The sequence below is a fragment of the Hemitrygon akajei genome, chromosome 15 (genome assembly GCF_048418815.1).
Source record: "Hemitrygon akajei chromosome 15, sHemAka1.3, whole genome shotgun sequence".
NCBI classification, from domain to species: Eukaryota; Metazoa; Chordata; class Chondrichthyes; order Myliobatiformes; family Dasyatidae; genus Hemitrygon; species Hemitrygon akajei.
In genome coordinates this window covers 49125877-49143560 of record NC_133138.1, presented here as the reverse complement: position 1 = coordinate 49143560, position 17684 = coordinate 49125877, and the positions used below count along the sequence as shown (strand labels likewise).

Genomic DNA, 17684 nt, shown 5'->3' with positions numbered 1-17684 from the left:
TTTTAAAATTCAAATATATTATTTTTACTTTAGAACTGGTTTTAAGTACTTCTGAAATGAATTGGACCTGGTGCTTGAATATATTTTGATGCTTATATAAGCATTCTTTGATCTGATTATTTTGGCCAGATACTCCTATTGATGCAGGAAGGTAATAATGTAAAAATGTAGGTTTAAAATCTGTTCGCATCTTTTAATTTGTGGTGATTTTGTAGAGGTTTGTTATTTCAGGAGCTAGAGAAAGAACTGGAATTACAAGTAAGCTTGAAGCAAGAAATGGAGACAGCCATGAAGTTACTGGAGAAGGACACTCATGAGAAGCAAGATACACTTGTTGCTCTGCGACAACAGTTAGAAGAGGTGAAGGCTATCAATTTGCAGATGTTTCACAAAGCCAAGGTAAGAAATGAAGCCAGATTTGACTCACTGACAATCCTTAATTAGCAAGTAACATTTGAGCATGTGCAGTGTACAATGCAATGACCTTTCCAAGACTCATTTACATTAAGAACATGACTGGATAAAACAATAGGAACTATTAAAGTATAGTTCCTGCATATGCCTAGAGCTGTGTACTATTCCTTCTGTTTATTCAAAAGCTATTTTGAATTAATGATCCTTGTCATTGTGATTGAAAAGAAAACTAAATCCATATTAGACCAGTCCAGGTATAATTTCCTCCCTTGATATTCAGAAAACATTGCCAAATTAGGATACCCCTTGCCTGAAAACTCAGATTAATATTTAATCAGCAGAAACGAGTGGAAGTTTGGCTGGGGAGTATTGAGTATGGGGAATAATAGGGAGATTGGAAATGATGAAAATGGATTACCCGAGCAAGAAAAAAAATGGAATGTTTAGTGGGAAATAAATGTTGGGATGGGTTTGATCGGTATTGCTGTACTTCTACATATGAAAAAGGGAATGAGGGGTTTACTAGACATGGAATGGGTTGATCATCTTAGAAGGAGAGGTTGGACAGGCTGGGCTTGTATTCACTTGACCAAATTGTATAAGATCCTGAAGTGTCTTGCAAGAGTGCATGTAGAGAGGATATTTTCTCCTGTGGCAGAATCTAGAATTGGTGTCACTTAATTTTAAAATAAAATGTCACCCATTTAAAAATGAGATTAGCTTGTGGCGACCCACTTTCTGCGCAGGCGAACCGGCTCACAAATAGCCAACGCGCGGGGAGAGACTTTGGTAATGCACCTCTGACGTCATTTCCGCCCGGAGAGGGCGGGCGCTAGGGATTAAATGCCAGCGTCGTGAAGTTTGAATAAACTAGTCTTGAAACGACTTACCGACTGTGTGTCGTTATTTCAGTGCTGTGTGTAGCACATCGCTACAAGCTGCAATTTTTTGAGTGTCTTGAGTCTTTGGAACTCTGTTCCTGAAAGAGCAATGGAAGGTGAGTCTGGAGTTCTAAGGTACTTTGTTTTTAAGGATGAGTGGAAGTCTACTAAAGGTAGATGACTATGCAGTTGAGGTTATGATCAGACCAGCTACCACTCATACTCTTGATGTCTATGTCTGCTAATTTTGTGCTGTGAGGATTTAAAATGGAAGTAAGTGCAGTTGGCTTTGATTTGGTTTCGATATTCAAAATGTTTTTAAAGGTTTTGGCATATTTTGGAATCCTTCTCAAGTCAAGTCACTTTTTATTGTCATTTCTGACCATAACTGCTGGTACAGTACACAGTAAAAACAAGATGTTTTTCAGGACCATGAAACACTACAAAAACTACACTGAACTATGTAAACCAACACAAAAACTACACTAGACTACAGACCTACCCAGGACTGCATAAAGTGCACAAAACAGTGCAGGCATTACAATAAATACTAAACAAGACCATAGGCACAGTGGAGGGCAGTAGGTTGATGTCAGTCCAGACTCTGGGTATCGAGGAGTCTGATGGCCTGGGGAAAGAAACTGTTAAAATAGTCTGGTTGTGAGAGCCCGAATGCTTCGGTGCTTTTTTCCAGACTGCAGGAGGGAGAAGAGATTGTATGAGGGGTGCGTGGGGTCCTTCATAATGCTGTTTGCTTTGCGGATGCAGCGTGTGGTGTAAATGTCTGTAATGGCGGTAAGGCAGACCTCACTATTTGCTGTAGGGTCTTGCGATCCGAGATGGTACAATTTCCGAACCAGGCAGTGATACAGCTGCTCAGGATGCTCTCAATACAACCTCTGTAGAATGTGGTGAGAATGGGGCGTGGGAGATGGACTTTCCTCAGCCTTCGCAAAAAATAGAGACACTGCTGGGCTTTCATTGCTATTGAGCTGGTGTTGAGGGACCAGGTGAGATTCTCTGCCTGGTGAACACCAAGAAATTTGGTGCTCTTAACAATCTCTACCGAGGAGCCATCGATGTTCAGCGGAGAGTGGTCGCTCCGTGCCCTCCTGAAGTCAACAACCATCTCTTTTGTTCACATTCAGAGACAGGTTATTGGCTCTGTACCAGTCTGTTAGCTGCTGCACCTCCTCTCTGTAAGCTGACTCGTCGTTCTTGCTGATGAGACCCACCACGGTTGTGTCATTGGCGAACTTGATGATGTAGTTTGAGCTGTGTGTTTCAGTCATGGGTCAGCAGAGTGATCAGCAGTGGACTGAGCACACAGCCCTGGGGGACCCCCCGTGCTCAGTGTGATGGTGTTGGAGATGCTGCTTCCAACACCATCTATCATAGAATGAAAGAAATAGATGTAGGAATAGTGTGTAGCCCTTGAGTCTGATCTACCACATAATCAAATCATGGCTGATTGGATCTTGGCCTTGGCCCTACTTTTGTGCCTTTTCTCCCTTATTCTTGGAACTTTCCTATAAAAGTCGAAACCTGTCGTCCTCAGTTTTCAGTACAGGTTTCCCCCGCTATCTGAAGAAAGAGTGTTCCTATGAAACTGTTCGTAATCCGAAATGTCGTAAAGCAAAGAAGCAATTACCATTAATTTATATGGGAAAAATTTTTGAGCTTTCCCAGACCCAAAAAAATAACCTACCAAATAACACATAAAACCTAAAATATAGTAAAAGCAGGAATGATATGACAAATATACAGCCTATATAAAGTAGAAATATTGTATGTACGGTGTAGTTTCACTTATCAGAATCGGGAAAGCAGCGAGCCAAAATCGATTTGGAGAAAAAAATCAGCACGTACACGCATACGCTAACAACTGCCCGCACAAGGCTTCACGGTCATGGTAGTCTCGGGTAAACACAAGTATAAAGCAGGTGTTGTTTTCATAAAAGCGAAAATCCTCTTTGGTTAGCGAAAACAGGTACCAATGTACGCTGTCTTCCGTAACAGCAAGTTGTCGTAAAGCGAGCGTTCGAAAAACGGGGGCCACCTGTATAGTTCTTGATTCACCTGCTGCAACTCTGTAGTAGAGAATTTCCAGATTCATGTCTTTGTGTTCAACGCCTTCAAATATGTCTTAAATTAACAACTATGCTTTCAGCTGTTTATTCACTTTATTGGTGAAGTATCCAAACAACATATCAAGCACCTCCCAATCTACATTTTTAAAGTCTTTCACTTCAATGAAAATGGTTCTTATTCTTCTAAATTTCAATAGATAGAGGCCCAATCTGCCCAAACCTTTGAAGGCAGTTCAAAAATTAATCATCTGTCCCTGGAATTAACCTTTGGCCTGCCTTCAATGCGAGGGTAACTTTAAAGTTAGGGTTATTAATAATAATAATAATAAATACTTTATTGATCCAGAGTGGGAAATTCTTTAAGGATCTATTTAAAGCTATAGCCATAAAGCCAAATTATTTGGAAGAAAAAGCATATTGAGCGTGATTTATATTTCCTGATCAAGGGACAGGCAATGGATTTCCTGAGCTCCATTCAGGATTGAGAAATTGCATCAACAAATTTAGTGATCTAAGATAGGAAATCAAAGAAGCATCAATTCCAGCAAAAAAAAAACAGATACTGAGCTGCATTATTTTGCCTTCAGAACTGACAATAGTTTAACACAATCTGAATTGTTTTGCAAGAATGGTAAAAGGAAGCATTAAAAGTAGATCAGAAATAGATTTTGAAAAATTGGGAGATGATACATTATTGAATGTTGCATCAAAGTAGTTAAGGATTTAAAAGCTGGCAAACCTCTATGTTAATTTGAAAGTATCATAGAATGTGTGATAATTTATTCCTTTGGTAAATCATGTAGAACTCTGATGGGACAGTGCAGCAGAAGACAGAAATGATAAACTCTTTGGAGCAAAAGACTAACCAGATGATCAGTGCCACAAAACAAATGGAAGAAAGGTACAGTTAAGTATGGAATACTTTGTATCGAACTAGTAATATGGGTATATTTATACTTCGAACAACTTACTGCTGATTTCTCCATCATGACAAGGAATTGATCAAAACATTTAATAGTATATTTGGTACTGTTTCTTGACTTGTTGAATATTTGGAAATGATATTCTGTAAAATAGAATATTCCAGTATTAATTTTTAGCACATTTGCTTAGAAGTTGCTAAATAACGTTTGTTGAGAATTGCAATTCCCTTGTTAATCACTGGGATAACAATTTGGGGTCCTGGTGTTTGATGTACCATGATGATGTTCTATTTCAGTTTTTTCAGTCCATTGGAGATCAAACATTGATCATCTGTCTCTAAACTTAATGGAATATATTGTTTTGAAATCTACTTTTGTTTAGCAGTTTGACTATTTATAACCTTTCCTTTACATCTTCACCAACATCTACCCTTCCATCCATTGATTGCTTGTCTGAAGCTGTCCTGTTGATGAGTTTGAGGAGTAGGCATTAGCTAATATATTGAAGGAAGAAGGGAACTTAATCACTTTTCCCAATTAGTCTTGTGAATTTCATGAGCTGAGTTAACGCAGTAGTGGTGAGTGACTGGGTACAAGAAACTGAAGTTATGTTCAGAAACAGCTATTATCCTTTAACAATCAGGCTCCTGAAACAGTGTGGAAACTTCCACTTCTACACTCTGAACCATTCCATGACTTGTGGATTCACTTTCAAGGTCTCTACAACTCATTCTCAGTATTATTTTTTTATTTTATTTGCACAGTGCATCTTCTTTTTCACCTTGGCTGTTTGTCATCTTTGTGTGTAGTTTTATCATTGATTCTGTTGTATTTCTCTGTTCTACTGTTCACACTTGCAAGAAAAGAATCTCAGGGTATTATATGGTGACGTATATATACTTTGATCTTTCAATTCATGCACAACAAAGGAATGCTGAAGGAACCATATCAAAAGCAAACAGTTGGTGGGAAGTCAAAACAGCATTATTGCTTTGAACAGGAGCTAATTCTTATGTTGCTAGTTAATTATTACTGAATTATTTTTCAATTAGTTCAGTGCAAGAAGGACAATGTTTATTATACCTCCTAATCTATGTACTTGTTAGAATTGCTTTGTTAAATCTTAGATTGCAACAGTCTGAAAGAGCCAGAAAGTCAGCAGAAGAAAAAAATGGACGGATTAAACAGGAATTTGTTAGCAAGATTGAGAGTCTCCAGCAGCAACTTGGTGAACTGGACAAACAACGGTAAGGAATCAGAACAGTAGATTTAATAAATAAATGAAGATTGCACTAATAACTAAAACATGATTTCAATAGTGACAACAAATGGAATATCTGAGAAAGAAGCATAAAACTTATAGGTGCAACAATTTAGTTTATAATTTAATAAATGAAAGGAGCAATAAATAGATGAGTGAAGCAGATTGATGTTAAAAAATGAAGAATCAGTGAGCACAGACTTTTATTAAAAAGAGCTTGAATTGTTAACTTGAACAAATAGGTTACTTTCTTGTGGTGAAACCAGGAAGTTAAGATCATTATGCCACTGGAAAGTGCTGAGAGTTGTTAAGTAGAAGTGCATAGTTGTTTAGATTTCCTTGATATTGGAGACCAAAGTGTTGAGAGCAATGACTAAGTTTGGTCAGAGAATTTTGGCTTACAAATGGCCTTTTAGCATTCCGTAAGACCATAAGACATAGGAACAGAATTAGGCCATCTGGCCCATTGAGTTTGCTTGCCATTCAATCATGGCTGATCCTTTCTTTTTCTCTCCTCCTTAAGTCCAGTTCCCGGCCTTCTCCCAGTAACCTTTGATGCCATGTCCAATCAAGAAGTTATCAGTCTCTGCTTTAAATACACCCAACAACCTGGCCTCCACAGCTGCATGTGGCAACAAATTCCACAAATTCACCAGCCTTTGGCTAAAGACATTTCTCCGCATTTCTGTTTTGAAAAGGCGCTCCTGTAACCTGAGGCTGTGCCCTTTTGTCCTAGACTCTCCCACCATGGGAAACATCCTTTCCACATCTACTCTATCTAGGTCTTTCAACATTTGAAAGGTTTCAATGAGATCTCCCCTCATCCTTCTGAAGTCCAGTGAGTACAGACCCAGAGCCATCAAACATTTCTCGTATGATAACCCTTTCATTCCTGGAATTATCCTTGTGAACCTCCTCTGGACCCTCTCCAATGCCAGCACTTCATTCCTAAGATATATATTACACACACAGACACAGACGCACACACTTTTGAAAGGATTAACTGTTTTCTTTGGGTTTTAAGTGAAAATAGTATACTGAATTAGAGGCAGTTGGAAATATTAACAATCATCTTGGTTGACTTCCTAGTGAGAAGTAACAGTCAATGTAACAGCATCAGAGAAATCTTTGTTTTTGAAATTTGCACAAAAGGTTATCTTTAAAGGCTGACCCCTTGAAAAATTTCAACGATCTCATAAAGGCTTTGAAGTGTAAGGTACTTTGATACAGTAATACTACTTATTCATTGGTTTAATATGTATTTGTAACTTGGCAGAACATTGCTACATGATAGCAAGAAAAAGATTTCAACACTAAAGAGAGATGTGGAAGATTACTAAAGGCGAATTGAGGTTTCTGCAGCTCACAGGATGAACTGATAGAGCTTTCATGCATTTCTGTAACTAAACGTGCACTTTGCTGTTCATTGGAACAGAATTAAGGTTATTTGGTCCATTGAGTCTGTTCTGCCATTTGATTACAATTGATTTATTTTTTTCTCTCAACCCCTTCTTCTCGTAACCTTTGACACCCTTACTAAATAAGAACTTATTAACCTCTGGTTTAATTTAAATATTCCCAATAATGCTTTATGTCTCTGCATTGAATTCCATATTTCCCTTCCATTTCAGTGTCTTGTCATCCTGAGGTTTATCACTTTCTTTGAGATATTTTCACTTGGGATGAAATTTCATATAACTTTCCTAAATTATGTTGTCTTGGATCTGTGAGAAGAAAACAGGCAAGAATTGGTTGTTCCCAACAGTACTTTCAGGACAGTGAAATCCCTTTTACTAGGTATCTCTGGAAATGCAGCTCATTGGCCCCTCACTTACAGACACTGGACTTTGCGGTGAGAAACCTGCCTTTTTCAGGCTCCGTATGTCTGGGATGTATCCCAAACTGTAAAGTTAGGATGTCTCGCCCACCCAAACCTCGGTTTGTGTGAATGTTGTGTGATTTTATTGCCCCCTGCAGTCACCTGTTGGCAAGAAATAACATATCATACCCTGCATACAATTATAAAGTATGTTTATGAACGTTAACTTAACCAAAGAGTTGTTAAAGAAAACAACAAAAGGGGCCCATTATAATTAAACAGTCAAATGTGCACATAAGTTGGAGCTCATCTTTAAGCTGTCTGTAACTCACACGCTGATCCCTTGGTCTACATGAACGTGCATACCACCTTCCAAATGTCACTCAAAATTCATCTCGGAACAAACAGGTCTCCCATGGGAGTATTGGTCCTCCTTGAAGCCATTCGTCTACACAAAGCACCTTGTGCAACAGGGATGGCATCTTTAGCCATCTTCCTTCTCGTCTTCTCCTAGCTCTCACCAGAAAAAGACCTCAACCCACAGCAGTGACCCTCACAAAATATCTCCGCCCAGCATTCTCTAGACCTTCTCCCAATTCCAGCATCCTGACTGGCTGACACCACATTCCTAAGATGAACAACAAAGCCCCTTATCTCAGCTCAAACCCAAACAGGCTGAAAGCAGAACAGACTGCCATTACAGAACTGCTCAAATGAAATACTTACAGCTTAGCAGTAAAAATTATAACCAGGGCATTACAGCAGTATGGAGCAACTAAATTGATTCCAAGTACTGTTTTAGAGGAAGTGTCTCAGGATGAATATCAATATTGCTATTGATAAAATACTTCCTTAAATTTGGTGTCTGATTGGCTGCTTTCTGATTTAATGCTGAAGTATAAATTATGAAAGCAGGCTGCTTTATCAATATCTTGTACTGAAAATTGCAAGGGAACTAAATTCTAGAATGCTTAACTACAATGTTTTTTAAAATCTGTAGATCTATTTTGGATTCTGAACTTAAAGCAGAGAAGGAACAGAGACAAAGTCTTCAGCTGCAACTGCAACAAGAGAGAGATGCAACATCCCAATTAAAAACCCAGTTGCAGCAAAGGTCAGGGTTGGAGAAGGTAAATGTGCAATTTCCTGTTTTAAGACAGCAATAAGTGTTTTGGAAAACTAGCCTTTTGAGAGAGAAAATCAAAGAATTGCGAAATGTATTGAAGACTCAAGAAACTGGTACATGTTTACTGTCATGAGTCATGCAGTATAGGAATGGACCTTTCAAACCATCATTGCCCATTTGTGCAACACACACAAAATGCTGGTGGAACACAGCAGGCCAGGCAGCATCTATAAGAAGAAGTACAGTCGACGTTTCGGGCCGAGACCCTTCAGTTAGTCCTGACGAAGGGTGTCGGCCCGAAACGTCAACTGTACTTCTTCCTATAGATGCTGCCTGGCCTGCTGCGTTCCACCAGCATTTTGTGTGTCTTGCTTGAATTTTCAGCATCTGCAGATTTCTTTGTGATTGCCCATTTGTACTAATCCTTTGCATGCCCACCCAGTCTTCTTTCTAAGACTCACCTACAGCTACATTCCAGAAACAGTTACAGTGGCCAATTACCTTACCATTCCATGCTGTTTGGAAGTGGGAGAAAGCCCACGCAGCCACAGAACATGTGAACTCTGCACAGAATTCCATTTCAGAACCAGAGGAAAATCTTGGGGTTCTTTCAAAACGTACTGATGATTTCACTAGCAAGCCCTGAGGGAATGTTTCCCATCTATCCAAAGAGTTGTTAGAATTTACACTGATCAGAGAGGAAGGTTGGTGGGGAACTAATTAGAGAAAAGAATAAGGTTATTTTGACTCTTGATGTTTGCTGGCATTGTTTCACCAGATAAGTTTTGTATCAGTAGTTCTACATCTGCTTTTCTGGACAAATGTAAATGAAGTGCATTTCTGCAAACAGAAGTTGTACTTGCTATTTATTGCACAGCAAAGTTTCTTACAGTGGATTTTTATCATTATCTGGACAAGAAAACTGTGAACATAATTTATCTCTGTATTTGTTCCATTTGGATAGCCAAAATTGTGCAGTACTTGTTGAGAGTTTGTACGTTTGTTTTCCTACTGAATTAACTCTGGAATTTACATAGCATTATGATGCCACTTTTTGCTTTTTTTCTGTCAATCTTGCTTTTCCTTTATGGATTCCTTGGATAATTTCAATAATTTTAATCCTGAAATTTTATCCTAATCTTTAACTTCAGCTATACTGTGAATAATGTAAAAAATCATTGAGGAGATCATAGATATCAATTGTGAATGAGGTTCAAAGGTCCAATTTAATATACATCCTGAAATGCTTTTTCTTTGTAAACATTCATTGTAAAGAATGAATGACAGTTAAACGTAGGAACCCCAAGGTACCCCCCAACTCCTCTCCCTCCCGTGCTTAGCGGCAGTGAGCAACTACTCCCCCCCCGGCAAAAAAAAAAGCAAGCTTCAGCACCGCCACCAAGCACTCAAAGGTGAGCAAAGCAATAACAAAGACATAGACTTGCAGTCACCTCAAACACTTCGCGTTTCATCGGACATTCAACATACCACAGGCTCTCTCTCTCTCTCCCTAATAAGGGAGAAGGAGGGGTCTCCGTTTTTCACCAGCTACCGGGGAGACATAACAAACATCTCTCTGGTTTACGATGTTAAAAATCTGTTACATTGCTTTTTCTGAGCTCTGTTCCCAAAGATCTCAAAGATCCCACATAGGAGATTGGTGGGTAAAATCAAAGCTCAGGGCATCGGGGGGAAGACATTGACATGGATAGAAAACTGGTTGGCAGATAGAAAGCAAAGGGTAGCGGTGAATGGGTGTTTCTCAGAATGGCAGGTGATGACTAGTGGGGTGCCACAGGGCTCGGTATTGGGACCACAGCTGTTTACAATTTACGTCAATGATTTGGATGAAGACATTGAAAATAACATCAGCAAATTTGCTGCTGATACTAAGCTGGGTGGCAGTGTGACATGTGATGAGGATGTTAGGAGAATTCAGGGTGACTTGGATAGGCTGGGTGAGTGGGCAGATACTTGGCAGATGACGTTTAATGTGAATAAGTGTGAGGTTATCCACTTTGGGACTAAGAACAGGAAGGCAGATTATTATCTGAATGGTATAGAGTTAGATAAGGGAGAAATACAAAGAGATCTAGGAGTCCTTGTTCATCAGTCACTGAAGGTGAATGAGCAAGTGCAGCAGGCAGTGAAGAAGGCTAATGGAATGTTGGCCTTTATTACAAAGGGAATTGAGTACAAGAGCAAGGAAATCCTCTTGCATTTGTACAGAGCCCTGGTGAGACCACACCTGGAGTATTGTGTACAGTTTTGGTCTCCAGGGTTAAGGAAGGACATCCTGGCTGTAGAGGAAGTGCAGCGTAGATTCACGAGGTTAATTCCTGGGATGTCTGGACTGTCTTACGCAGAGAGGTTAGAGAGACTGGGCTTGTACACGCTGGAATTAAGGAGATTGAGAAGGGATCTGATTGAAACATATAAGATTATTAAGGGATTGGACAAGATAGAGGTAGGAAATATGTTCCAGATACTGGGAGAGTCCAGTACCAGAGGGCATGGTTTGAGAATAAGGGGTAGGTCATTTAGGACAGAGTTAAGGAAAAACTTCTCCCAGAGAGTTGTGGGGGTCTGGAATGCACTGCCTCGGAAGGTAGTGGAGGCCAGTTCTCTGGATGCTTTCAAGAAGGAGCTAGATAGGTATCTTATGGATAGGGGAATGAAGGGATATGGGGACAAGGCAGGAACCGGGTATTGATAGTAGTTGATCAGCCATGATCTCAAAATGGCGGTGCAGGCTCGAAGGGCCAAATGGTCTACTTCTGCACCTATTGTCTATTTGGACACGTAGCAGATATGCCAACTTCCCAGACGACACACGGGTCTCCTGCCGTGACATTGACCCTCGATCCGCCCTTCTCCAGAGCCCCGAGATCTTAGGCTTCAAATCCAAGCCGGATTCTCAGGCTTAACCCTTGGCGTGCTGAACAACAGCCAGACCTGAAACCCCGAGAACGGGTTCCATTTCCGCAAAGATCTGAAGTCAGCGTGTAACTCCAGTCCTAACTCTTTTCAAGAAATTAATTATCCACATTTATTAACTTTCTCTACTCATGTGTTGATAACATTAAATATCAAAACCAATTTTAGAGTCCTTCTGTTGAAGGGAATTGAAGAAAAATTGTATGTTAAACAAATTGAACAAAATGTGAAGTCGCTTACTGGGTGCATCATGAAAACAAAGGTTGTCTTTTTATATAAATTGGATACCTTCATATTTTTTATAGAATGGCTAATTGGTGCCAGATACCATGTGCATTTCATAGGTCTAATTGGACCAAGCTGTTTCTTTCCAAATGACACAATATTGTAGCCATATTTTCTATAAATAGTCATCAGCCTTCCAATTGCAGTTGTATTTTTATTTTATGTTCCCATTCCATTGTAATTTAGAAGAGAGGTTTACCTGTCATCTTGTTAACTTTGGAGTTTGAGAGTCAAGGAAGTGCCATGCAGTGTCTACAAAATTGCTTCTTTGAGGCTCTTTTTCAATATTATACAGTATAACCTCGTCTACCACAATTGGTAGCAGATGAGCAGGTTAATTGGCTTTCTATAAAAATGATAACCACCAACATCTTGTAAGCCCATTAAAGTTTCAAGGGAACACGGGGAAACAGAACCAAGTGAGTTTAAAGAGAGTGTAAGAACTGGGGCTCCAGTCAGTGAAAATTGGTGAGCCAGTTGCCAAGCAATCAACATTTACAGCCAGTCATCTTTACTGTGAGGTTAAAGTGTCGGTTTTGATGTGGCCCTGATAGGACATTATAGTGCAAATGTGATGTATAGGTGATTTGAAATGTATCCTGGTATCTCCAGTTACATAGCTAACCCACATTCAATGAAAGTGAAATTGTTCACTCATTTATAACAGGAAATGCAAAGATTGCAGGATGAAAAAAAAGAACTGCAAAAGATCTGTGAAGAACAAGAACAGGCCTTGCAAGAAATGGGACTCCATCTTAGTCAGTATGTCACTGCTCTTATTCTCAATGCTTACTGGATTTTAAATAAAGGGAAAACAAATGCCCAAGTTAGAAAATTTAAAGTTTGGCTAAATGTTTTTAAGTGCAAGTTTAAGGAAAACATAAGAACTTAAATATGATCTCTGGTTGGCCATGTTGCCTTTGAGATTGCTCTGTTATTCATTAAAATAGTGGCTGGTACTTCAATACCATTTTCTTGTACTGCCCCAAATCTCTTGATTTATCAATGTTTTTTCATAAACTAACTTGAATTTTAAAGTTTTGATAGGGTTGCACGTAGGAAGTTGGTTAACAAGTAATTGGGGGGGGGGGGGGTAACATCGTGACGTGATTGAGAATTGGTTCTTGGGTAGAACACACAGAATGGGAATAAATGGATCTGTCTCTGGTTGGCAGACAGTGGTATTGGGAGGGGGCCAGGGTGGGGCTAATGCACTGATTATGTCTCAATATTGAAAATGTGAACAAATGTAAAAAAAAAGAACAAATGTTAAACAACTTAAAAATTGGTTGGAATTGGTGGAGACATTGCCCTCCATTCTCCACACCAATCCCAACCTTGCCGTCAAACTCTCAGACAAAGGGGGTACTGTTGTATTGGGGCAGAGTGACCTCTGAGGCCAGATGGCAACTTCCAGACACCTCCTCTTACTTACCTCTTGAAAAGAACCCTACTTCGGGCCATCATAAAATTCTCTCTGAAACCATCACTAACCTCAGCTCTGGAGAACTTATGTCCACTGCCACCAAACTCATAGTTCCTTTACCCTGCACTGCTCATTTCCACCTTCTACCCAAGAACCACCGAACTGCTGTCCACATAACTCAACTCCACTCTATTCCCCTTGGTTCAGTCTCTTGCTATTAATTTGCACCACTTTACATGCTCTCAATTTCAACAATTTACAATTCCTTGGCCCTGACCACCTCATTTTCATCCTGGATGTCTGGTCCCGGATATCCTTCTAACCTGCATCAAAAAGGTGTTAAAGCTCTCTGTTCCTTTCCCAACAAGATACCCAACCAGTTCTCCACCACCACCCTTTTTGGTCTGGCAGAACTGGTCCTCGCACTCAACAATTCCTCCTTTGGCTCCTTCCACCTTCTCCAAACTCAAGGGGTAGCCATAGGCACTTGCATAGGCCCCAGCTATGCCTGCCATTTTATTGGCTACCTAGAACAGTCCATGTTCTAAGTCTTCCTTTGTAATGCTCCCCAACTGTTCCTGCGATACACTGATGGACTGCATTGCTACTGCTTCATACACCCATGCAGACCTCATCAATTTCATCAACTTTGCCTCCAACTTCCTCTGTGCCCTTAAATTCACTTGGTCCATTTCTGACATTCTCCTCCCCTTTCTCAATTTTTCTTTCTCCATCTCTGGAGACAAACTGTCAACCAACATCTTTTATAAATCTACCGATTTCCCACGGCTATCTTGACTATACGTCTTCCCACCGTCTTTTAAAAATGCTTTTCCCTTTTCTTAGTTCCTTAGTCTCTGCCACATCTGTTCCCAAATTGAGGCATTCTTTTCCAGGATATCGGAGATGTCCTCCTTCTTCAAATAATGGGGTTTCCCTTCTTCCTCCATTGATGCTGCCCTCACCTGTATCTCCTCCATTTTCTGGACATCCGCAGTCACCCCATCTTCACACTGCCTTAACAGGGATAGAGTTTCTCTTGTCCTTACCTAGCACCTCATAAGCGTCCACATCCAACACATCATCTTCTACAGTTTCTGTAGTCTTCAATGGGATCCTATCACAAAACACATCTTCATCTCCCACCCCCCTCCCACTCTTCACTTTCTGCAAAGATCACTCCATCCATGATCCCTCCTCTCTAATCTCCCTCCTGAAACATCCCTACAAGTGACAAAAATGCTGCTCCCTTGTTTCCATTCAGGGCCCCAAACAATTGTTCCAGGTGAGGCAACACTTCACCTGCAAATCTCTTGGGGTCATATCTGGTGTTTTGATGTGATTTCCTTTACATTGGTAGGATCCAAAGTAAATTAGGGGACTGCTTTGACACGCAATTCTGTTCCATCTGTCAAAAGCGGAATTTCATGGTGGCCTACCATTTTAATTCCCATTCTGAAATGTTGGACCTTAGCTACGTTAAGGGTTGAGGATCAACACCTCATATTCTATCTAGGTATCATCCAACCTGATGGCATGAACATGAATTTCTCCTTCCAGTAATTTCCCCTCCTTTCCCTCTTCTATTCCCCATTCTGGCCTCTTAACTCTTCTCACCTGCCTATCACCTCCCCCTTATGGCCCTCTTCCTTCCCATTCTCCTAACAGGTTCCTTCTTCTCCAGCTTTTTAACTTTTCCACTCACCTGGTATCACCTATCACTTTTTGGCTCATCCTCTTTCCCCTCTCCCAATCTTTTTATTCTGGCGTCTACCCCCTTCCTTTCCAGTACTGATGAAGGATTTTGGCATGAAACATAGATGCTACCTGGCCTCCTGAGTTCCTCCAGCATTTTGTGCGAGTAACTTAATAGGTTTAAATCTGTATTTCATAGTTCAGTTGTAGAATTTTTTTCAAAAGCTTTGACACAAGTATATTGATAAACTGATCCAACAGTCTTACATTGGTGATATTCAATTTCTGCCCCCCAGATCAAAACTGAAAATGGAGGACATTAAGGAAGTCAATAAAGCATTAAAGGTATATGATCTAATATTGTATTCAATTTCAGGTCAGTTAAGGATAATTTTTTGATGTATTTAGCCTCTTTATGTTCAGAACTATTTAGCTTGGTTTTGAATGTGGGGTAATTCAGGATTGTTTAGAATTACTTTGTGCCTCTTAGTAACAGTAACATCAATTAAGTGGAAAACATTTTAAAAATACAATATAGCTAATATAAGTGATTCTTTCTTGAATCTATAATGGGAAAAATCTGGTTTATTGACAGGGAAATGCCTGGCTTAAAGATGATGAAGCAACATCTTGCAAACAGTGTGAGAAGGAATTCTCAATCTCCAGAAGGAAGGTATTGCTGACATGGATGCTCAACCAATTCTTTAACATCAATCTGCATTTTACATTTCCACATTGTTTCTTCTTTTCGATCTTGCATATGTGCTCATATCCTTCATTCTTGTACTGATGTATAATTTTGACCAATGTTCCTCACTTCTCTCTGACCTTATGTAGCTACATTAGTTTCTGCCACATCTGTTCCCAAATTGAGGCTTTCCTTTCCAGGATATCGGAGATGTCCTCCTTCTTCAAATAATGTTAGCTACATTGGAGTACAGTTTTACTTAAAATTGGTTTTAAATTGGCATGTTTTCATCCTTCCATGGTCTTGCACTCCCTATCTTTAAAATTTCCACTATGAACTCTGAGTTGCTGGTTCTGGTTTATTGATTTTCTTAGAATTTAATAGCTCCATCATTATTGGCTAGCTACGCCAAGGCCTAATTACTGGAACTGTTTTTGCATGTCTCTGTTCTCCTTACCTTTATTCCTTTAAAACACTTTAAATGTAATATTTTAGGTCATCTGCCCTAAGCCTAATGTCTTGTTGTTTAACCCACTTTTTAAACTCAGATTTTCTTTAAGGACCTTGATGGCAGCACTTACGGTTATACCATAGTACCACAAATAATTCTTTATAGTAGTAAATTGGTTTATTATTTTCATCTATTAAGGTACAGTGCAAAAAAGTTTTGCATGCCATCTATAGAAGTCATTTCATTACTACAGGGCATTGAGGAAGTACAATGGAAAACATTCAGAATGAAAGTGCAATATAGGCAGACAAGATGCCAGACCATAATGAGGTAGACTGGGGTCAAGAGACAATCTTATTGTTGAAGCTGTGTTTGAGCCTAATGGTAACTTTTGTATTCTGTCCAGTTTGAGTGGAGAGAATGTCTAAGGTGTTGTATTTTTTATATGTTGGATAAGTAGCATCTTTTATTTATACACATACTAGGTGATGCAGTCAAGTGCCAGTTTATTCTTGGTTTGTCTGCACTTGGGCAAAAGTGTTACCATTGAAATAAGAATCACTTTGGATTGCTCTGACTTAACTAAATAGACTTGGGCCATAATGTTTAAAGTTCATTTCTGGCTTACTGATAAATCTCTACTTGTCATTTCCATTGACCAGTTTTCTTGATGGATGCGTGTGAAATATGCCAAAGCTTTTGGCCCAAACCTTGTTGTTAGCTGAATAGATTTGGGCTGTAACTTTTTTCTCACCTGTGTTTATAATGTAACTCAGCAGTATTTGCTGAATGATTAGTAACAATAGTAGTAAATGTCTAAAATTGTTCAAATAAGGTTTCTAAACCTATTCTTCCTTGCCCTTTCCTAGCATCACTGCAGAAACTGTGGTGATATCTTCTGCAACAACTGCTCCAGTAACGAATTGGCACTTCCTTCTTACCCAAAGCCTGTGCGGGTCTGTGACAGTTGCCATACACTACTACTTCAGCGATGTTCTTCAAATGCTTCCTGAAGAGATGACAGCAGAATTGTACCAGCTATTGGTGCTTGCTGATTTTAGCTCTACTGCATCAGTAAAGGCATTAAGTTAAATGCCAAATACTTCTGAAGGTCACAATTAAAACTTTCATTTTTCCAGGCAAAAGGGGTGGTGTTAAATGGTTGGAATATTACTAATAACATTTTGCTTTACAAGTCACTTTAATCTGATGATTAATCTGATAAGATGAATGCCAAATTTCACATTGGATTCCTGTGTACCCTTTTCTTCACGCTGGTAATGAATGTCACGTGTAATGATTGTTACAATGTTAAAATGGTTTTATAGGTCTGCAGCACATTTGTATTTCAGAGCTATTTTTTAGGGCTGTATGTGCCTTTGGTCAATAATGACATTCACTACTTTTAATGCTGTGTGAGACTTGTTTACAGGATGTGTAAGTGATCTGGTCCTGTTCAAACTGATGTTCAAGCCATAGCAAGTTTTTTTGGAAAAGTTATATCCTGGAAGGTTTATACAAGTCCACTAACTTTCTTCCCCTAAATGTATTAAATATGGGCCAAGTATAATGTGAAGACTTTGCTCAGTAGTTTCATTTTCACTAAGCTCTGCTTTATACTGTGCAGAACTATTAAATTATCAAGAATTTGGCAAACAGCTGTTCTCTATTGTGGGCTAAATAGTGAA

The 17684-nt window shown here is 39.4% G+C and overlaps 1 protein-coding gene across 2 annotated transcripts in view; it reads left to right on the top strand.

The window, feature by feature from the left end:
- rufy1 (RUN and FYVE domain containing 1) overlaps window positions 1–17652 on the top strand; it is a 33218-nt gene extending 15566 nt beyond the window's left edge. For both annotated transcript variants that reach the window (XM_073067544.1, XM_073067543.1), the window contains 8 exons: window positions 232–399; window positions 4189–4286; window positions 5436–5555; window positions 8389–8518; window positions 12404–12498; window positions 15154–15202; window positions 15453–15530; window positions 16866–17652. In XM_073067544.1, coding sequence (XP_072923645.1) covers window positions 232–399; window positions 4189–4286; window positions 5436–5555; window positions 8389–8518; window positions 12404–12498; window positions 15154–15202; window positions 15453–15530; window positions 16866–17009 — 882 coding nt within the window. In that variant the 3' untranslated portion in view covers window positions 17010–17652. The remainder of the gene's footprint in view (window positions 1–231; window positions 400–4188; window positions 4287–5435; window positions 5556–8388; window positions 8519–12403; window positions 12499–15153; window positions 15203–15452; window positions 15531–16865) is intronic.
- Window positions 17653–17684: the final 32 nt, after the last annotated feature.